This window comes from Staurois parvus, unplaced genomic scaffold (assembly GCF_062004578.1).
Source record: "Staurois parvus isolate SC_StPar_1 unplaced genomic scaffold, SC_StPar_1.0 ptg000258l, whole genome shotgun sequence".
Taxonomy (NCBI): domain Eukaryota; kingdom Metazoa; phylum Chordata; class Amphibia; order Anura; family Ranidae; genus Staurois; species Staurois parvus.
The window spans coordinates 5,550,365-5,574,294 of NW_028318054.1; the positions used below are offsets into that span (position 1 = coordinate 5,550,365).

The following is a 23,930-nucleotide window of genomic DNA, read 5'->3' on the forward strand; positions in this document are numbered from 1 at the left end:
AAGTTGATCCAGGGAATATCCGACTGCCTCTCGGGGAATCAGGAAGGAATTTTTTTTCTCAGCAGGAGCAAATTGGTTCATGCTTTGCTGGGTTTATTTTTTTTTTTTTTTGCCTTCCTCCTTTTTTTCTATGGTTGAACTGGATGGACTTTTGTATTTTTTTCAGCCAGACTATGTAAGATGCCAATGGCGGCGTGGAAAGGGTGTGCATGTACCCCCTACCCAGGAGTGCAAAATCACGTATATATAGACACGTGATTTTGTGCAGCCCTGCAGCATTATTTCTGCTATAGGGTGGTGGGCAAGTGGTTTAAAAAAATAAAATAAAAATACCTAGTTCAAGGTTTGATCTAGGTCAGTGCCAGGATTAGTGTTTGGGTCAAAGGTCAAGATCCAGGTCAGTATATTTTGGGCAGAAAAAAAAGCCCCAACTTTTTATTTTTAACCACTTCAATACTGGGCACTTATACCCCCTTCCTGCCCAGACCAATTTTCAGCTTTCAGTACTATCACAGTTTGAATGACAATTGTGCAGTCATGCAACACTGTACCAATATGAAATTTTTATCATTTTTTCACACAAATACAGCTTTTGTTTGGTGGTATTTAATCACCACTGAGTTTTTTTTTTTTTTTTTTCTAAATAAAACAAAAACACCTGAAACTTTTGAGAAAAAAAAAACAAAACACACTTTTCTTCATTTCTGTTATAAATTTTTGCAAATAACATTTCTTCATAAATTTAGGTCAAAATGTATTTTGCTACATTTCTTTGGTGAAAATAATAATAGAATCTGTATTTTTTTTTCAAAATGTTTCTATTATTTTTTATTACATTTTTTTCTTTATTTTACAGCAGTGTGACCAAAGCAATACAATGTTACCATAGTAACATTGAACTACTCTGGGCAAGTGATCAGGATTTTTTCTTTTAAACACATTATGATTGCTAATACCAATGTATTTCATTGATATTTGCAATAGTTGTTACTGAAAGAAACTGATTCATTCAGGCTTTTGTTGTGATTAGCTGTGATTGGGCAAAGCTGATCACATGATACAGATGGGCTGTAATTGGCCCTGTCTGTAGCATGTGACTGCCTTGACCAGTCACAGCTAACAACATAATTGTATACAAAGGATGGCATGACAGGAAGCCATCCATTGTATACAATTGACATGTGATCTGCTGTGATTGGTCACAACGGTCACATAACACTGGCAACAGGCCGGTGTAGTTATATGTCAATCGGCTGTGTCCCGTGGACACAGCCAGTGAGAGATCGCACGGCCACGTGAGCAGCTCGTTTTGACAGGGCGCCATATGACACCCAGTCACAACGGCAAGTGTCCCTCCCAGCCATCAATCTGTTATAGGCCAGGTGGGAAGGTATTAAATTGTCAATGTAGAATTTAAAAATAAATAAATAAAACGTAATGTACTATTGTTTCTGGGCTGTACTACAGGTACACACAACATTCACATATGTGGTATCACTGTGATCGGCAGTAGCAGCATTTATTTTGGGTTGTTGTTTGGTGATAGGTCATGGTAGTAACAAGAAATATACAGCTACCATTAAAAAAAATTATTTTGGAGATATTCATTACCATTTACCACCAAATGAAAGCCCAATTTGTCCTGAGAAAAAACAAAAAAACAAAAATTACAAAAATTAAAAAAAAAAAACAAGGTATAATCCACTTGGATGCACAAAGTAGTTGTGATGATATGTACGGTTTTACCAACACATGGAAAAAAGTTACAAAATTGTGCTTGAGCATTAAAGGACAAGTTCACCTTTGGCGCATGTTACATGTTCCACCCGTTTTTATGCGAACGTAACACGTTCCCATAGCCGTGCCTGCCATCCCCTCAGAGAGTACGGCAAGCAGATATTCTAACAGGTATTCAGGAGACCTGCATGGCATCAGTGATCTAATAATAAATATAATATATATGCATTTATTATTTTGTCCAAAAGGTAAACTTATCCTTTAACATTTGTTTTACCCTTAGGCACAAAGTGTTAATCTCCAACATTTGTTTTACCCTTAGGCACAAAGTGTTAAGCTCCATAGTTTTGGCACACTTTAGTTGAACTTACATGTTTACATACCCCTGACAGCATTTGTAGGATGTAATTTTTTAAATCTTGCTTTAAAGCCTAGTCTGTTGCAGGACAGACTGTATTACCGTATTTTTCGCCATGTAAGACGCACCTAGGTTTTAGAGGCAGAAAACAGGAAAAAAAAAAATTCTGAACTAATGGACTGCAGACACAGTACAGGAGATGACCAGAGACTGCAGACAGCACAGAGATGACCAGAGACTGCGGACAGCACAGGGATGACCAGAGACTGCGGACAGCACAGGGATGACCAGAGACTGCGGACAGCACAGATGACTGCTGACCTGTGGGGAGGTGGTACCTGAATTTGACAGGTACCTGCTCTTACTTCCGCAGAGTTTTTGTTTGATCTTACCTGTTCCTCGATCCAGCCGCGTGCGGTCTTCCCGGCTTCTGTAATGGCGCTCGGCATGACAGCCGGGTGCCCAGTGCGCATGAGCGAGAAGCACTTGCGCTTTGTGATTGGTCCGGCGGCTTCTGGGATCTGTCATGTGTCCCAGGTACCGCCTTACCATTCACAAAAAGCACCGCTTCTTGCGCATGCGCACTTGGCACCCGGCTGTCATGCCCAGTGCCTACACTACAGAAGCCGGGAAGACAGCACGCCGCTGGATAGAGGAACAGGTAAGGTCCCGCTGCAGAGCTTAGCGGCCGGCCTGGTATTCTGACACGGCCGCGGTGGAAATACCAGACCGGCCGCTCCATATGACGCACTGACATTTCCCCCCCAGTTTTGGGGAAGAAAAAGTGCGTCTTATACGGCGAAAAATATGGTACTTACCTGACTCTTCAACAGACTTCAATTTATGCAACAGGTTCACCACAGCTACATTCTTGCATGTAGTTGCACCTTTGCCCCTACCACATACAACAGCCCTGCACTGGTTTTGATGAGACCAAGGCTCCACACAGACCAGGAAGAGGAGGGGAGTACCAGAACAGAGAATCAGGTATGCAATAGTTTTTTTTTTTTTTGGTTTTTTTGGTGACTTTAAAAGTGCATGCTCCCCCCTCTTGAGGCCTCCCACTTCACCATCCAAACTAGTTTTTTTTTCCCCTCTAGTTTCGTTACACGTTTTTCAGAAGTCTTCTGTCTGGCACGAGACACTGGAGCCCTCCTATTATGCATTGTTCTCAAAACAGTGGGTGATGCTGGATGATGCACAGCAGGGTGTCTTCTCAATCAGTACATTGCAGAGTGTTATGCTGGAGCAGAACCATGACATTCTGCATTCACATTCTTTTCTTCATCTTCAAAGTAGCCCAGGATTCAGGGAAAATATTGCAGAACTGCTTTTTTTTTATTTTTTCTTAAAAACCTCTATTTAGCCTGGAGTTGTTTTTATAAGCCTGAACTCTGCAGCCAGTAAATTACTAAAAGGTCTGTTTATCAACAGCATATGCATAGGAGAAACAAAGCCAGACACCAAAAAAGTATTTACAATAATCCATTTAATTCTAAAATGAAAATAAAGATCATTTAAGAACCATATGCTTAAAATCTATTTGGCTTTATCTTGTATACAATCATATCAACTCTTCAGCTAATGCCACTGACAACTAAAATGATACAGCAGAGTGGCTCGCTTAACTTGCATTGTATTGCAAGAGGTTTTTGACGTGTATGCTTACAATTCTGAGATTATTCTCAGCCCTTTCAAAACTGCTGGAAGTTTATTGTTTCAAGATTCCTAAGCATGTGGACTAGAAATGTCTACAGCAGGCTATTCTAACCGAAAGATCATGGCCTTTGTAGTGGTTCATAGATGGTGAAACAGAAGCCATTTAGAAAACAAGAGCTACACTAAAATCTGGGTACTACCTGCACTTTTAGTAAATTTTTTAGTTTGTGTATTAATGCAATACAAGTAGTTTCTTTTAACATCCTGCAATGTCTTCTCTAAGGAGACAAATAGATTTAATATGCCTCCCCATTTTCAGAAAATATTTAATCTAAAACCTGGCAAGGCCAAACAATATTCTTTACATCATTTAAAAAAAAACTTGAATTTCTTCTGCACTGCGTGCCTAATGGAGAAGAACCAAATCCAGATTCGATTTGCCAGATTTCACAAACCTGGAAATAACATTACCCCGCTGCATTATAAAATGTCATACAGGCGATTCATTGGAGCAAGAAATTACCCCACCGCATTACTTCGGGGTTGATTTACTAAAGGCAGATATACTGTGCAGCTGCTCCAGAGCTTAGTAAAAGAGGTAAAGCTTCACTTTGCAAGGAATATACAATCACATGCAAGGAAAATTAAAGAGCATTTCTGCTTGCTGATCATTGAAATCAGCAGAGCTTCCCTTCAGATCTAGAGCAACTGCACTTGCAGGTGCACTGACAGTGCACAATATATTTGTCTTTAGTAAATCAACCCTATAATGTCATAAGTGACTCATTGGAGCCAAAGCAGACCCACTGCATTACACAATACAACAAGTGAAGCTAAAGAAGACCCCTCCACATTACATAACGCCATGCTGATGACTCTGATGCCAAACTGATGGCACTGCATTATATAATGCCACAGTTGACCCCACTCTATCAAATATTGCCAATACAAAAACTCCATTAAAAAAAATAAAACAAGAGGAATTACAGACTACTAGCAGATGGGTACCAGTATTACCAGGTACCACCATTACCAAGTGTCTTTTTTTCCATACACACTACTTGGTTTTACTTTCATATCATAAGTGCACTGTAAACTCTTCATAGCAAACCAGATTATGAACAAGCAATATTACAACCGCAGTGTATTCACAAGCAAGGGTGCTGACGTTCTAGCATTTAAAAAAAAAAAAAATCTCTTTGCAAGGTTAATCATTAATTCTGAATTTACAGGTTGCCCCATATGTAAATATAATGAAGGACAGTTTGTCAACATGTTGCTCAGAGTAGCTACAGGTTTCCTTTACTTTTATTGACCAGGTTTAAAATTGAGAGCTTCTTCCCAATACTGACACTTCCTTCATTTTATGGACCTAATGTCAGTTTTTGGGAGTCCGTGATTTTTTAGAAAGTTCTAGAGACCTAGAATTAAGCCTCATGGTCTCCCATTACTCAAAACTTCTATTTGAATTGCTCAAGCAATAAAGCCTCAGTAGGAACCATATAGGATCCAAACAAAAATCAATGTGTGATTCAAGCCACCCATTTCCTGAGGACTGTGTAAAACTGCAGACATCACATTTTATTGGTTAGTAGACATTGCCAATTTTAAATACACGGAAACTGTGGCCATCAAGTTGACCATTTCTTCTTAGCCACTAACCTGCACACATTCACACTTACCATACAACAATCCTTTAATTAAAAAAATGCTTAAAATATTGTGGAATAATTTTGTTAATTAAGCATAACATTAAAGCAAGTCCAGAAACCATTTCTATCTTGGCTACAGTCATCATGTCACTAATGACTATTAAATAACTATTAAAATTTACATCAATATAGTAAAAAAATCTGATAAATCTCCTATTTAACTTTAACACATGAACAGATTTACCTGACTTTGAATGAAAAACACTGCACTGAGCAAATTTTTGCTTGAAGAAGGATAAAGTAAATCCTTATTTGAAAATATTCATTCAAATTAAACGAGAAAAAAAAAAAATAAATAAGTGCTGAGAATCTATGTCCTTGATTCATTTGATGATCATCATAAATTAAAAACTGCAGGTATATAAAAATAAATACATACAAAAATAAAAAGTAAAATACAGATTATGGCTTTGTGCCAACCAGTATTTTCCTAGAAGGAAACAAAAGCTGGGATAGTTAAATGTCTTGGTAACTATAGTACCAAATTAAATCTGCATAAAAAATAAACATACAAACAAGCCTGTAACTCTGGCAAGCAGTCTAGTGGAAGTTGCCGGTGTATAAAATTAGATCAGTCATAGTTCATGGAAATTCAAACGAGTTGTGCCATTTACAAAGAAAAAAAAACCACAAATAGGAAACAAGTGCTCAATTAATAGTCCATCTTCTTACAAGTCATGAATTCAGTTTCATCACAAATCTGGAAGGAAACCATGTACATCCAAGTCTGTTATGAAAGGAATATAGCCATATAACAAATGATAGTTAAAAGTGCTTCTTATTTAGGCCCATGCCTTTTAAAAGGATCACGAGATTGAAAGACGTGCCATCGCAACTCTCCGAGGTTATAACCTTTACGAAGGTAACATTGCTTTTCTTGACATCGAACTGTCTCCGTTATGGTTTACTGCTGTTCATATTGAAAGTTATGAAATAAGTATGGAGTATTTGGAAATTACAGGAATGAAGCCAGTCCGTTATAAAACTATAACTTCACATCAAAATTTAAAAAATAGGCTTAAGAAACAAAATAGAATACAAAATAAAATTTTCCGAATATCATATCTACAAATCTGACTGGTGAGTGTGAAGGGTTTGTGTTTGTATGGAAGTTGGAGTTGGTGCTACAAAAGGTCCTTGTGTTGATAGAGAGAAGGGAGCCTCCTCTGGCTCTATTTTTATATTGGTGGGCTGAGTTTCTGGAGGAGCCTCAGTGGAGTTGTGGTCTGTTTCTGCAGGCTGTCCCTCTTCCTTATTGTGGGTGTACTGCTTCAGCCTTATGTGCCATGCCAAACTGCAAACCGCTGACACAGTTTTGAACTGGTGAATAACATTGCGAGGAATGAAGTAGATGTCATTGTCACATAACTGAATGCGTGCATACCGGATTCCCTCCCGCCGCATTTGGTTTAATTTTGCTTCATCCACCCATTGAACACACTAAAAAAAAAATAGAAAGTTTTAATAAAAAAACACAAGTATCAAGAAAACATACAACAGTCTAAGTCTGGGATGAGGAGAGTATTAGATGACCTAGCAGTTACAGCAATAGTTTTGTTCCTTTTGGGATAAAGATTTTACACAAAATCTGATTACTGTAAGCACCCCTGTCAGTGTCAAATGGTTTGTATCAATCCTGTAACTGCAACATCAGTAGGACAGTTTGCGCTGTTGAACAACACCACTTACTGGCATGATCACCAGATGAAAATAAAAACCTAAAAAGAAAAAAAAAAGTAATGCAGCCATCCCATCTACGCTGCAATATGTTTGCTTTTGGGTTTAAAGGATTAACTCACATTTAAAAAAATAAATGCACTTTTTTTTGGAGCCTGTAAAGCACTGCACCCGCAATCAGCAGATTGTGATGCAATGTCTGGCTCCTGCATATTGTCAGTATAGCCCTCTGCAAGTACCTCCGATATGGGCACTTACTTCAGTCCATTAAGCTCAATGGACTAAGAGCAATCACCAGCACCCTGGCAGTTCACTGAACTTCAAGCCATCAGTGGCAAAGGGTGATGGTACTTGTAGGCATTTATTCACAGAACTCTGAATGAATGATGCAGCCATATGGGCAGGGCCCTGCTCTTTTCAAGATGATCCCCAGCCTGCTGTCATGTTCCCAAAGAACTTAGCTTCTAATACTGCTTTAACACTAACCAAAACCTCTTAGGGCTGTACATCTCACCAAAACAGTAAGTGAGGAAAATATCCTCAACAGGGGAGGAGAGGGGAAAAAAAAAAAAAAAAAAAAAAAAAAACCCGCACACGCACTTGCCAAAAGCATTGGGTCACCCCTCCAGATCATTGGACTCAGGTGTTCCAATCACTTCTATGGGCACAGATGTATAAAATCAATCACCTAGGCATGCAGACTACTTCTACAAACATTTGTGAAAGAATGGGTCGCTCTCAGGAGCTCAGTGAATTCAAGCGTGGTACTGTGATAGGTTGCCACCTGTGCAATAAGTCCCTCTGTGAAATTTCCTGGCTATTAAATATTCCATGGTCAATTGTTAGTGGTATTATAACAAAGTTGAAGCAACTGGGAACAACAGAAACTAAGCCACAAAGTGGTAGGCCACGTAAAATGACAGAGCGGGGTCAGCGCATGCTGAAGCGCACAGTGGGCAGAAGTCAACAACTGTCTGCAGAGTCAATAGCTAAAGACCTCCAAACTTTGTGTGGCCTGGCATAGCAGTGGTCAGATGCAGTGGTGTAAAGCATGCCATCACTAGACTCTAGCAGTGGAGAGGTTTTCTCTGGAGTGACGAATCACGCTTCTCCATCTGGCAATCTGATGGATGTGTCTGGGTTTGGCGGCTGCCAAGAGAACGGTACTTGCCTGACTGTATTGTGCCAAGTGTAACGGTGGAGGGGGGGTTATGGTGTGGGGTGGTTTTTCAGGGCTTGGCCCCTTAGTTCTAGTGAAGGGAACCATTAAGATGTCAGCATACCAAGACATTTTGGACAATTTTGTGATTCTAATTATGTGGGAACAGTTTGGGGATGGCCCCTTCCTGTTCCAACATGACTGCGCACCTGTGCACAAAGCAATGTCCAAAAAGACATGGATGAGTGGGTTTGTGGTGGAGCAACTTGACTGGCCTGTACAAAGTCCTGACCTCAACCCGACAGAACACCTTTGGGATGAATTAAAGTGAAGACTGCGAGCCAGACCTTCTCGTCTGACATCGGTGCCTGACCTCACAAATGTGCTTCTGGAAGAATGGTCAAACATTCCCATAGACACACTCCTAAACCTTGTGGACAGCCTTCCCAGAAGAGTTGAAGCTGTTATAGCTGCAAAGGGTGGGCCAACTCAATACTGAACCCTACGGACTTTGACTGGGATGTCATTAAAGTTCATGTGCGTGCAAAGACAGGCATCCCAATACTTTTGACAATATAGTGTCGATATCCATCTATATGTATCACAGTGGATATAAAAAGTCTACACACCCATGTTAAAATGTCAAGTTTCTGTGATGTAAGAAAATGAGACAAAGAAATAATTTCAGAACTTTTTCCACCTTTACCGTGACCTATAAACTGTACAACTCAATTGAAAAACAAACTGAAATCTCACCCTCCTATAACTGGGGATGTATCTGTGCTCAGAATTAGGCAATCACATTCAAAATCGTGTTAAATAGGAGCCAGAACACACCTGCCATCACTTAAAGAGGGATCTCGTTGTTAAAAGGTATCAGTCAGGAGAAGGGTACAAAAGAATTTCCAAGGCATTAGATATCCCATGGAACAGAGTGAAGACAGTCATCATCAAGTGGAGAAAATATGGCACAACAGTGATATTACCAAGAACTGGACGTCCCTCCAAAATTGATGAAAAGACAAGAAGAAAACTGGTCTGGCAGGCTACCAAGAGGCCTACAGCAACATTAAAGTATCTGTAGGAATATCTGACAAGTACTGGCTGTGTGGTACATGTCTGGGCTATGGGGTAGAGTGGCAAGATGGAAGCCTTTTCTTACAAAGCAAAATATCCAAGCCCGGCTAAATTTAGCAAAAAACACATCTGAAGTCTTCCAACAGCATGTGAGAAAATGTGTTATGGTCTGATGAAACCAAGGTTGAACTTTTTGGCTATAATTCCAAAAGATATGTTTGGTGCAAAAACAACACTGCACATCACCAAAAGAACACCATACCCACAGTGAAGCATGGTGGTAGCAGCATCTGTTTTGCTCAGCTGGAACTGGGGTCTTAGTCAAGGTAGAGGGAATTGTGAACAGTTCCATATACCAGTCAGTCAATATTGGCACAAAACCTTCAGGCTTCTGCTAGAAAGCTGAACATGAAGAGGAACTTCAAATTTCAGCACGACAACAACCCAAAGCACACATCCAAATCAACAAAGGAATGGCTCCACCAGAAGAAGAAGAAAGTTTAGGAATGGCCCAGCCATAGCCCAGACCTGAATCCGATCATAAATCTGTGGGGTGATCTGAAGAGGGCTGTGCACAGGAGATGCCCTCGCAATCTGACAGATTTGGAGCATTTTTGCAAGGAAGAGTGGGCAAATATTGCCAAATCAAGATGTGCCATGCTGATAGACTCATACCCAAAAAGACTGAGTGTTGGAATAAATTAATACTTTGTTGAAGCACCTTTTGATTTTAGCTGTGTGCACACTTATGCGACCATATTACTTTAGTTTTTTTATTTTACTTCCCTCCACCTAAAAGATTTCAGTTTTTTGTTCAACTGAATTGTACAGTTTATAGGTTACATAAAAAATTAAAAAAAAAAAAAAAAAGTGGAAAAAGTTCTGAACTTATCTTTGTCTCATTTTTTAAATCACCTGACATTTTAACATATACATACACACACAAATATATTATATATACACTCACATGCATACATAAGCATAAATGAGTACACCCCAACAGATTTGTCAGAAAACCTTTCCTTTCCTTTCAGAATCAACATTTCTATGGGACACTGTACTACAAAATATTCCCAGAAATGTGGGCCATTGATTGTAAACAAGATTTGTTCATTTTCACACACCAAAACAAAGTATTTTTTCTAACAAATTAATTCAAGACCATGTTACAAAAATGAATACACCCCAATGAAAGTCTTAGAAGCAAAGCTAACTTTTAGACAACAAAATCCTAATTAACAAGAATTCAACTACAGATGAGTCTTAATTATTCATCAAACAGGTGTCCAGCAGACAGTGGATTATAAAAGGGTGTTATTAAAAGAATACCCCTTCCCAATTCATGCTGTCAGCAATGGCACCACATGGAAAGGAAATGTCACAAATAAATCTCTTTACACAAGAAAGACGAAGGCTACAAGAAGATCAGCAAAGCTTTACTTAGCCAGAATACTGTAGCAACAGTGATACAATAATTTAACAGAGATTGAACTGCAACCCTCTCACAGAGATGTCAACAGATGTTAGCACCTAGACAGGAGTGTTTTCTGATGAGAAGGGTTGAAGAAAATCACCATGCACGTTCACTGCAGTTAGCTAAAGTAGAAAGCCAAACTGGGGTGATGGTTTCCTATGACACAATATGGAGTACACTGCAGAGGAATGGCATGCATAGGTGTCATCCACGAAGGAAGCCTCTCCTAAAGCCCATGCACAAAAAAGTCTGCCTAGAATTTGCCAGGACCCATGCTGAAAAAGAAGATGACTACTGGGACTGTAATCTGGAGTGATGAGACCAAGATAAATGTTCTTGGAACCGACGGCTTCAAAACTGTATGACGTTGCAAAGGTGAGGAGTACAAAGAAAAATGTACGGTGCCTACAGTGAAACATGGTGGTGGCAGTGTACTTCTGTGGGGCTACATGAGTGCTGCTGGTGTCAGGGAGCTGCATTTCATTGATGATATCATGAATTCACAGATGTACTGCTCTGTATTGAAAGTGAAGATGCTACTATCACTCCATGCCTTTGATCGTCGTGCACTTTTCCAACATGACAATGATCCAAAACACACATCCAAGGCCACAGTTGCTTTTCTGAAGAAGAAAAGTCCTGATCTGAACCCAATCAAACACCAATGGGGAATTCTGAAGAGACAAGTTGATCATCACTCCCATTCAGCATCCAGGCTCTAAAAGAGGTCGTTCTTGAAGAATGGAAAAAAATAGATGTTGCAATATTTCACCAACTTGTCCATTCCATGCATAGAAGACTTGGTGCTGTCCTTACAAATCATGGCAGTCATACAAAATACTAGAAGTGGTCGTTTTTTTGTTGTGGGGTGTATTCATTTTTGCATCAACTAAATTTGATTAAAACTGAAGATGTTGTAATCCAAGTTATATTAACCTTACTTTCATGTAATGAGCTAAACAAATGTTCTATTAAAAAAAAAAAAAACTTTGTCAAAATTGTGGATATTGTTCTTGTGTGTGTGTGTGTATTATATAATAACACACATACAAATTTTATATATATATATATATATATATATATATATATATATATACACATACATACATATATACACACACACACACACACACACACACACACATACATACACATACACATACACATATATACATATACACACACACACAGCTGCAAAAAATTAAAGGAACACTTTTTAATCAGAATATAGCATCGAGTCAATTAAACTCCTGGGATATTGATCTGGTCAGTTAAGTAGCAGAGGGGGTTGTTAATCAGTTTACACTGCTTTAGTGTTAATTAAATTAATTGGGTGCACTAGATTGGCAACAATGAGATGACCCCAGAGGCCCAGCTCCATTAAAAGGTGGAACAAGGCCCAATAACTTGCTGCCGCTGTGGTCTGAAGTGCACCCTGTGGTAGCAAAATGGCAATTTACTACAAGAGACTGCCAGTGCAGGACTCACCGCTTAGGTGGATATACTCCTCAGGACATGCTAGCAGACCTGTATTGCACTCTGTGGCCAACACAATAGGTGATAAAAAAAATAAAAAAAAATAAGTCAAGTAAAAAGGGCTTGCTTTGATCAAAAGGGAGAAAGACACCCCATTCTCCTAGGACACTAGCAAAAAACTAAAGCATGATGGGAAGGGGAGCAGTTATATTTAGCTGACTAGCAGCTTTGTTGGTCATTGATCAATCTCCTATATGCAAAACCGTAACCCACTTGTCTTGGAATCCCTTCTGACCCTTAATGAAGGATCATTATATATGATTATTATAATTTTATGACGAGTATGTGAACATATACATCTATACCCTAAAATCACCTCCAACTCTGGAAAGCAGCAGCAGCAGCAGCAGCAATCAGTCAAGAAAAGAAACGGATACCCAGAAAATGAACATCCATTGAAATTTCCTCAATTTTCATGGTTACCACTGTCCAGGTTACACAGCATTTCTAAAATAAATTTTCTCTCCTCAATTTTAAGGAATGGAACCACTTCTGTGTAAAAAATAACATTACTGTCAACGGAGAAGCATCATGTCAAGTTCTTCAACTTTACCTGAGACACAGGAGGCTCATGGAGATCTAGCTGTAGTCTCTGCACAACTTGAGAGAAGTCTTCTGCATGAAAGCAGATCACATCTTTGGTTATGCGAGCTTGATCACTCCTGAAGGTAAATAAAGAGAAAAAAAAAAAAAGTCACCAAGTCTGTTCTGTATTGTTTTTACTATAGTGTAGCCGAGTATACTAGAATACATCCCATTCATATCAGACACATTATCATTTCTGTTCCAAAAGTTAATGAAATACAGAATGGGTACACACACACACACACACACACACACACACACACACACACACACACACACACACACACACACACACACACACACACACACACACACACACACACACACACACACACACACACACACACACACACACACACACACACACACACACACACACACACACACACACACACACACACACACACACACACACACACACACACACACACACACACACACACACACACACACACACACACACACCTGTACTTATTGAAATTAAATATTTTCATGTAGATTCTTCACTTTCCTGGGTTTAACAAGCCAAAGCTTTTCTTTTTAGTGTGGATTCACACATGTGCGGTACGAACTGAAGCTCTGTTTTCACAGCTAACTGACAAAATTGTTGTTTAGCGGTTCAGGTTAGGTTTACATCAGGATCAAGAGAGAAAACCTGCCTGATATCCTGTCCACACACTCATAACATATGCGATTCAGAAGCGCTTCACATAGAAGTCAATGAGCCTTTAACCTGCAAAGCTCAGAAATTGGACAAGACTTCCAATCCGCACTGCCAGCGCACCAGAAGTATTTGAACATTGCTTCCCATAGTGCCTGTTATTTCACATTTTGTGTGGATTGGATGTGGTTCATACCGCATCCAATCTACATATATGTGAACCAGGTCTTATATTGAGTTTTGAGCCTAGGTTTTATAAAATGCATATGCCGTGTTGGAAATTAGTCAATACTTTTTTGGATGACAGAATATGCAGCTTTTCTGCTCTTACTGGTCTTACCATTCTCCAAACTGCACGGCCTTTAAAACCCCTACAGCTGCTGTACTCTCCCAGTCAAAACCTTGGCCAACATGATCAGCATGTGCTCTTGTTCTGTCTTCAAAGAGGACCTCTCTAGGCTCACTAGTTCGGGGCAGATATTGCAAGTTCTTTATCTCATTCATGGACCTGCAACAAAAAGTAAACAAAAAAGGACATATGGTAAATACAGCCTACTTACCTGCAAACTGAATGTAGGATTTTTTTTTTTTTTGTCTTATTCACAGTTGCTTTGTGCAATGAACTTTTCTCTTTTACACTTTCAAATATAGGCTAGAGAATTAAAACGGAAAATACATTTGCCAGAAGCAATGGCATTTTCCCTCAATCTTCAGACTATTTCATGCTTTATAAAAAAAGAAAAAAAAAAAAGGCATAGAGGTGTTTTTCATTCATGAATGGGTCCATCATTAAAATATGAAGGCAACCATTGAAGGGTTTTTCTTCTTTTTTTTTTAAAGTTTAAGAAAAAGCGAGTATTTAGCCTCCAATTTAATGTGCCTTGTTCAGGTGGCAAGCATCCAAATCTACAGAAAGCGGCATTAACTTAACATTCTAAGATTGCATAATAGAAATCTTGAATTGGGCTATAACCCAATGTTCGCAGCCACGGTAATGTGCAACATGTACGTTAACCATATCCTGGTAGGAGTCAACAATTGCAGTATATATTAAAGTGGAACTTTACCCATAACCACTTGATTAAAAAAATAAATAAAATAAATAAATAAATGTTCTTTAGCAAGGAACATACATTTCACATTATTATGCTACCAAAATGTTTGTGTGCTGTAAATTGCCTCCAGCATTGTTCCCGTTTCATCTTGCTGGAGGATGCAATTTTGCTGAAGCCCAGAGCACCTGAGCAGCAGTAAAAGTATAGACTGTCAGCAGTTCAGCCTCTACATTTTCGGCTCTATTTTCGGCCGAAAAACAAAGAGCAACTGATCATATGCAGAGCAGGGTGAGACACTATATTACTGTCTTTTAAACAGTATAGGCACTTATTTCTAAGGTTTTACATAGCTATCCTGCAAAAGGGACAAGCCTGAAGTGATCTAGCAGGACATTTGCTGACTAAAGTTCCACTTTACAGCTGGTTAACAGCATGGTGCAGTGATGTCAGTTTTTCTGCATGCATTCTGCAAGGGCACAACAAAATCAATTGTTCTCTATGTGCCCTGTTCACACCACAACACTAGCTGCTCCGTGGTTCTCAGCCTTACCTGAGAAACCACCGAACGATCACGGCTCTGGGTATAGAGATAAGTGGAGGAAAGATGACCTTCACTCATCTCTATGCCCTTGGAGGACCGGAGGCCATTTTAATTTTTCTTAAAGCACTGGATCAATGCTTTTTTTTTATCTAATGCTTTACATTGTAAAAGAGATGTGGGGTTTTACTGACCCCATATCTCTCCATAAAGAGGACCTGTCACTACTTATTTCTATCGCAAGGGATGCATGCATTCCTTGTGATAGGAATAAAAGTGATTAAACCTTTTTTTTTTTTTTTTTTTTAGTTTACACGGTCTCTAAAAAAAAAAAAAGTTTAAAGTGCCCCTGTCCCCTCATGCATAGTAGTGAACGCATACGTAGGCTACACCCACATATGTAAACGGTGTTCAAACCACACATATGAGGTGTCGCCACAAATGTTAGAGGAAGAGAAATAATTCTAGCACTAGACCTCCTCTGTAACTTTACACTGGTAACTTGTAGAAATTGTTTAAGCGTCACCCATGGAGATTTTTAAGTACCATAGTTTGACACCATTCCATGAGCGTGCACAATTTTACAGCATGACATGTTTGGATATATATTTACTCAGCGTAACATCATCTTTCACATTTTACAAAAATTGGTGTATATATATATTTTTTTTAATCATTGAAATTTTTTTTCCAAAAAATTTAATTTGAAAAATATATTAATTTTTAAAAACTGTCCATTTTGGTTTTCGGCCAAGTGCATCCTGAATTTTGGGTTTTGGCAGCAGAATTTTCATTTCGGTGCACCACTAGTCTATGCAAGTAAACTCTCCGAGTCAGTTTCCTTCTGTTTTCATGCACGTATGGTGTGAACAAGCCCTTAAATGAAAAGCTAAATAGAAGAAAAAAAAAAAAAAAAAAAAAAAAAGGTGCCAATAATGGCTGCCGAAAACGCGTTTACACCCGTCACATTAAACCTTACTTTGCCGATTTCAGGTGTGATTTGAAAAGACATCTGATACAGAGGTCTATGTAAATAGCACCAAAAGTAGTGCATGTACTACTTTAGAAATCGGTGTGGCTCCAACCAAGTCTGGAAATGACTATACCCCTACCAGGATTAATGCCCCTGCATCATCTAGTCGAACAGGAACACAAACAGGCCACACACCCATTGCAGGTACCGTGTGAGCCCCTGCTAAAAAGTGCCCTCCAGTGCACGCACCCAGACTGGGAAACCACGCTACTTGTGCTGACCCTGTCAAGAGGGAATGCCACTTCCAGACATGGCCTTCGCTAGGCATGGAAAGAAAAAGGGAACCAAGCAAACCTCCTTCCATACTGAGGAATGGTCTTTAGCAGATAACCCTTCCAGCTGCTCCAAGGGGAGCCAGGTAGGTAAAGCTGCGACTGGAAGAAACGTCTAGCCAGAAAAACAAAGGCCTCTCTCTCACGCCCAGGTGATACATCTCCTCTGAACTGGTCAGTTTTTTGTGTTTCCTCCAACCAAAGAGGGACTTCCTTTTAAAGTGTACTTGGTGATGTGTTACCTATCCCTGTTGGAGGAGGTGCCTATATCTCAGGGGCTGTCCTGGAAGACTATTTGGGAAATACACTGCTCAAAAAAATTAAAGGAACACTTTGAAAACACATCAGATCTCAATGGGGAAAAATATCATGCTGGATATCTATACTGACATGGTCTAGGTAATGTGTTAGGTATGTAAGAATGCCCCATTGTAGGTTGATAATTTTCATTTCCATCAAACAGAGGACTGAATTCAAATACACATCAAAAATCAAAGTGAAAAAATTATGCAGCAGGCCATTTCATTTTGCTGAAATTTCATCTCAGGGTGAACCTGCTCTTATCTGTGAAAAGCACAGGGCCTGCCAATTCTGGTGTACAATGGCAAATGCCAATCATGCTCTATGATGCCGGGCAGCGAGCATAGGGCCCAATAGAGGAGGATGGGACCTCCGGCCACCCTCATGAAATCTGTTTCTGATTGCTTGGTTAGAGACATTCACACCAGTGTCCTGCTGGAGGTCATTTTGTAGGGCTCTGGTAGTGCTCTTCCTGTTCTTCCTTGCACAAAGGAGAAAATACCTGTCCTGCTGATGGGTTAAGGACCTTCTATGGCCCTATCCAGCTCTCCTAGAGTAACTACCTGTCTCCTGGAATCTCCTCTCCATGCTCTTGAGACTGTGCTGGGAGACACAGCAAACCTTCTGGCAAAGGCACGTATTGATGTGCCATCCTGGAGGAGTTGGACTATGTGCAACCTCTGTAGGGTCCAGGTATTGGCTCATGCTACCAGTAGTGACACTGACCCCAGCCAAATGCAAAACTAGTGAAAAAGTGCCAGAAAAGATGAGCAGGGAAAAAATATCAGTGACCTCCACCTGTAAAACCATTCCTGTTTTGGGGGTCGTCTCATTGTTGCCCATCTAGTGCACCTGTTAAATTTCATTAACACCAAAGCAGATGAAGCTGATCAACAACCCCCTCTGCTACTTAATGGACTAGATAAATATCCCAGGAGCTTAAATGACTTGATGCTATACTCTGATTAAAAAAAAGTGTTCCTTTAACTTTTTTGAGCACTGTATATTCTTTAAAAAAAAACAAAAAAAAACTGTGCATTTCTGATTTCGGCCAAATGTATCCTGAATTTTCAGTCCAAGAATTTTCATTTCGGCACACCACTACTAAAAACTTGTCTTATTCCAGCAAGCTCACTCGTCAGCATGGCAAAGCACTCATCCCAGCACAAGCCAAGAACGTACACTGAGCTGCACATACTGAAGTGGATTGTAAATAGGAAGGTAGGAAGCCTTTGTTGCAGAAGAGGCACATTAACTCCCGATTGCAAAGTTTTGTCCAAAAACAAATATTTTTCCTAAAAGAAGAAGCTCAAGGCAAATTTCAATATTACACTGAACATATAGTACACTGGACATACAATCTACCACCAAGATGAAGGTGTGCTTACCTTTATTTATTAACCACTATTAAGCAGGATTGCGCTCCTAAAGAATCTATTAAATCTATATTCAATCTGGAAAGCATTTGATATTACACAATTGATAGCCAATCTGAAAATACAATATTGCACAATAACAAAACAGACACCCTTACCTTCGACGTTTAAATGGGGATTTTGGCATGTCAGCTGTGGGGATCATTTGCTCTCCTGGCCTCACCCACATAATAGGTCCATCATCACTTTGTGATCTGCACTGAAGCTTAAGTGTAGACATTGTCCCCCATGGCAAAGTCATCTGTAAACACAAACATGACATTACAATATAGTGAATTTTCACAAGCAGCTTTTAATCAACACACAGTGGTGTCAATACATGGGACACCTTAAAAAGCTTTGTAGTTTTCTAGCATGAAAATTATTCATTACACAAAAGTTAAAAATATTGTGCGGCATGCCTAAATAACATTTACACCAAATAAAAACTCATCCAAAATTCCTTGAAAGATCCCATCCCAGGTTAACCAGACACTAGAACAAGTACACTTGCTTTGGTCATTTTAATTTTAACCAATACATTTCTCACTGTGATGCTTTTATTGAAAAGTACTCTTCTGCACATGCTCATCTCTTTGCGGTGAAACACTAATTCCCAGATATGTCTCAATTTGTTTCTCTTCTGCTACACGGAGGTTGCTAATTAGCTGCCATAATATGCCACACAAAAACAACAGCAAAGTCAACCATATGTAGACTCCTCTGGTCTCAATCTTCCACCATTCTCTCCAGCTGATATAAATGGTCCACCACTTTAAAACATTACCACACAGCGTTGTGACCTAACCAATGAGAATCTTTGTTCAGTGACGCTGTCCAGGATGAAATGAGCCTCAAAAGAGGCTTTTCATTGTCTAATGCAGTCACTGACTAATGCATGCTCTGCACTGCTTGCATTATGCAGTTTATTACACTGACACACCCACTGTGTAGTGAGGTTTAAATTGTTGGTCACCCCCAACATCTGTCAAGCCACATATTTAAAAAGCAGTTAAAGCCCAAAAGAAGGGGGGAAAAAAAAAAAAAAAAAAAAGAAATGTAGATTTAAGGCCTCCTTCTCTTTACTTAATGATGCTTTTTTGGGGGGGATGGGAAAGCAGGTACCTAGTTTTGACAGGCACCCGCTTCCAGCGCCTAGATTAAGTTCAGTCTCAGCAGAGTGCCCACAGTTGAGGTTCTGGTACCAGGGAAAAGGACAGCAATTTTAAACAACAGCTCAGGTGAGCATATTGCTGGATCCTGGGACAGGTAAGTGTCTGTTTATTAGAAGTCAGCTGCTACAAAAACTGTAGCTGCTAACTTTTAATAAACACCAATTTGACTGGAGCTCCTCTTTAAACTTATGCCTTAAAGGGTGATTTGGGAAACAAAAGTGTCCCGCCACTGCTCAGTTTACCGTTTGCATCACCAAACAGTCAAGAGGGCAGGACAAAGAATTAGTAATGGGTTGACAGCAAGGTCCCTAGAAACTAGTTGGTCCAGCCAACTAGTCCAGCCCTTTTTACAATACTGGTAACACAGAACAGCTTGCAACTGAAAAGCAGCACAGTAAAGACAAAATATTACTGTAAATTAGCCACTTCCAAAGTAGCAATAACCAAGTAAAAGCATGTGGAGAACCTTAAACATAAGGCACATCAGATAAAGTCAGATAGAATGTGTATGTCAAACTAACCTTTAAAAATGGAGACTCTTCCAACATGTCTAGGAACTCTGGAAAAAAATCTCCAACTTCTTCATCAACTGCTCCAACCAGGCTGATTTGTCGCATTGGACCAGCTCTGTAAGTGCCACAGCAGTAAGTTCTGCTGACCTATGAGGAATTAATTAATAACCAAATCAAAAAAGTATCACAGAGATAAAGTTTTTCTTGACAGCTGAAAAAAACCAAAACAAAACATTTCAGGATATTGCTCAGGAACAATTAATGCTTCTAGAGGCTCCCTATACCAGGATACATTTTCACTTTCCAGCTTTAGTTACCTTTTTAAGTGGACCTAAACTCAGTTGCCTACACATACCAGCAATAGCCTTTACTGTTCTCATTGTATGACAATAACTTTAAGCCCTTCAGCTTAGAAAAGTGAAAGATCTGCACTTTTAGAAAATGTATATAAGTACTAGGTATTATGAATAAGAGAAGAACAGCTTGTTCATAAATGGCTGTGTAGTTGGGTCCCTCCAGGTCTTTTCTGTCAGCAGCATGCAGGTGAAACGTTTGTGCCAATAGAGCTACAATGACAGCAGATAGAGGGTCTTTATTGTGCCATGCAAGCATATCATGTTAAAGACGAAATTTAACAGGTTAGAAAACATTTTGAAAAGCTCTGATTTTCTAGTGTCCCATCTACAAAACTTTAGAAGATTCAAACTAGCTTTTATGACTGTCTTTTTTGTGTTAGCAGTCAATCAGGCTCATTTGTAAAAGAAGTAAAACTTATAAGCTACAAAGATGGAGGGACATGGTTTCCTAATGCTGGCCATATTTATTTTTTTTTTAACAGGTATTTATATACAATTTAGACAGGATCAAATTAACCTACCAGCATATCTTTGGAGTGTGGGAGGAAACCGGAGTACCCAGAGAAAACCCATGCGGGCACAGGGAGAACATGCAAAACACAGAAATTCAACCAATTCCAACCATCTTTTCTTTGCAAAAATATTAAAACTGACTGAAAGTGTTGGTGGCAGAATGCCTGTTATTTTACAGATTCCATAGTAATGGAAGGCTGCCTTTATCCAATCAATCATCTTTGTAGCAAACCTAGGAAAAACGTTTTACAATTGTTTGAATTTCACCACGGGACCTATATGAATAAATGTAGTCATAGTCACACCAGCAGAACAAAGCTCCACTCAGTATAGCCCTCTTGGTCACAGAAATGCAAGTTCCTGAGCTACAACCAGACCACTAGGTCTGTCTGGCAGAAGCACTGCTTTACCTTCATGGTACATCATTTTCAGACAAGAGAAAAGTTACAAAATTGTCCACACAAAGAAATATCAGACTTTGTCACTACTGTACACAATTATTATAAACATCAATGCTGGATTACACATATAATAATCAACAATAACATCCACTTTAAAGCCTAGTACACACCGGCTAAACGTCAGGTAGCATCAGCCAGTTCAATCGAAACCGGCCAACATTCGGCCCATGTGTACGGAAGCTGGTCTGACAGAAGCCAGCCATTAGGCTGGTTTCTGTTGAAGGGGTATGACCGAAAAAGTACTACCGATCAGCTCCCAATCAGCTTTCTCAGCCAATGACTGAGAGCACTGACTGGAGTGTTTCGGTGGGGGAGCCGTCCCTCCATCATTTTTTTTTTTCTTTCTCCATTTAGCCCGCTGGGTTGAACGAGAACAAATAAATAAAAAAAATACTAGTAGCGTATACTTGGTCTTTTCTGGTACTTTGACATGTAACAATCTGTATTGTATGCTAGAAACTTTCTTAGAACCCCCAAATTATATATATATATATATATATATATATATATATATATATATATATACACACACACACACACACACACACACACACACACACACATCTATACACATATACACACACACACCGTATTTTCCGGCGTATAAGACAACTTTTCAACCCCTGAAAATCTTCTGAAAAGTCGGGGGTCGTCTTATACGCCGGTGCGAGCCGGTGTCAGGGCAACACTTTTTCGAAGGGCGGCGCGGCGCCGCCCCCCCTCCTCCAACGGACACTAAGTACAGGGTGGGCAGAGGGGCTGCTGTACCTTACCTGGCTCCGGTCCCACGACGATCCGGTCCAGGGAGCGCGGCTGCTCCTTCTTTCAGTTCGGCCGCTGGATGGTCACGCGGCCGCTCGGCTCCGCCTCCTCACCGGTGATTGGGCGCCAGCACTGGAAAGGCACACAGGCGACCAATCACCGGCGAGGAGGCGGAGCCGAGCGGCCCCGCGAAAGTCGAGCGGCCGAACTGGAAGAAGGAGCAGCCGCTCCTCTCCCCCACTGACACCAACGATGAGGCACTGTTCTTCCCACTGATACCAATGATGGGGCACTATTCCTCCTCCCCACTGACACCAATGATGGGGCACTATTCTCCCCACTGATACCAATGATGGGGCACCATTCCTCCCCCACTGACACCAACGATGGGGCACTATTCCTCCCACTGATACCAACGATGGGGCACTATTCCTCCCACTGATACCAACGATGGGGCACTATTCCTCCCACTGATACCAACGATGGGGCACTATTCCTCCCACTGATACCAACGATGGGGCACTATTCCTCCCACTGATACCAACGATGGGGCACTATTCCTCCCACTGATACCAACGATGGGGCACTATTCCTCCCACTGATACCAACGATGGGGCACTATTCTCCCCACTGATACCAACGATGGGGCACTATTCTCCCCACTGATACCAAGGATGGGGCACTATTCCTCCCACTGACACCAACGATGGGGCACTATTCTCCCCCCCACTGACACCAACGATGGGGCACTATTCTCCCCCCCACTGACACCAACGATGGGGCACTATTCTCCCCCCCACTGACACCAACGATGGGGCACTATTCTCCCCCCCACTGACACCAACGATGGGGCACTATTCTCCCCCCCACTGACACCAACGATGGGGCACTATTCTCCCCCCCACTGATACCAACGATGGGGCACTATTCTCCCCCCCACTGATACCAACGATGGGGCACTATTCTCCCCACTGACACCAATGGTGGGGTGCAACTCCTCCCACTGACACCAATGATGGGGCGCAATTCCTGCCACTGACACCAATGATAGGGCGCTATTCCTCCCACTGACACCAATGATAGGGCGCTATTCCTCCCACTGACACCAATGATATCAATGATGGGGTGCTATTCCTCCCACTGATACCAATGATGGGCCGCTATTCCTCCCACTGACACCAATGATGGAGCAGTATTCCTCCCACTGACACCAATGATGAGGCACTATTCCTCCCACTGACTAATGATGGCGCTCTATTCCTCACACACTGACACTAATGATGGGGCACCATCATTGGTGTCAGTGGGAGGAATAGTGTCCCATCATTGGTATCAGTGGGAGGAATAGTGCCCCATCATTGGTGTCAGTGGGAGGAGTAGCGCCCCATCATTGGAATACCATACTGAAATAGGATACCATATTGAAATCAAATCTGATGTTTTTTCATTTTTATTTGGTGTGCGTTGGAAGAGGGGTAGTCTTATACGGCGAGTATAGCTCAAACCCTATATTTTAAACAGGAAAAGTAGGGGGTCGTCTTATACGCCGGAAAATACGGTATATATACACATACACACTTTTTTTTTTTAAACGTAGGCCATAGAGAATAAATTAGTGGGTTTTGCACAGTATTTACGCAACAGGTTTCCAAATTATTATTATTATTTTTTTTTTTTTTTTTTAAATACAATTTTTTTTAATTCTAATGCACAAAAACAATATAAATACCTGTTTTTTGTAAAATATAAAAGAGGTTACGCTAATAGCTCCGAAACATGTCGCACTTTTAAAATTGCGGACAACCACGCAATGGCAAGAAACAGCGTAAAATTTTACTATCCCTAGGCGATGCTTTAAAAGCTTTTACAGGTTACCAATTTAGATTTACACAGGAGGTGTGGT

At 40.4% G+C, this 23,930-nt stretch overlaps 1 protein-coding gene across 1 annotated transcript in view; it reads right to left on the minus strand.

Moving 5' to 3' along the window:
• Window positions 1-3,566: 3,566 nt before the first annotated feature.
• Window positions 3,567-23,930, minus strand: part of RSBN1 (round spermatid basic protein 1) — a 53,765-nt gene continuing 33,401 nt past the window's right edge. The window contains exons 3-7 of the mRNA XM_089681072.1: window positions 19,945-20,082; window positions 18,368-18,510; window positions 13,976-14,143; window positions 12,943-13,051; window positions 3,567-6,906 (exon numbers count right to left, since the gene is read on the minus strand). Coding sequence (XP_089537198.1) covers window positions 6,532-6,906; window positions 12,943-13,051; window positions 13,976-14,143; window positions 18,368-18,510; window positions 19,945-20,082 — 933 coding nt within the window. The 3' untranslated portion in view covers window positions 3,567-6,531. The remainder of the gene's footprint in view (window positions 6,907-12,942; window positions 13,052-13,975; window positions 14,144-18,367; window positions 18,511-19,944; window positions 20,083-23,930) is intronic.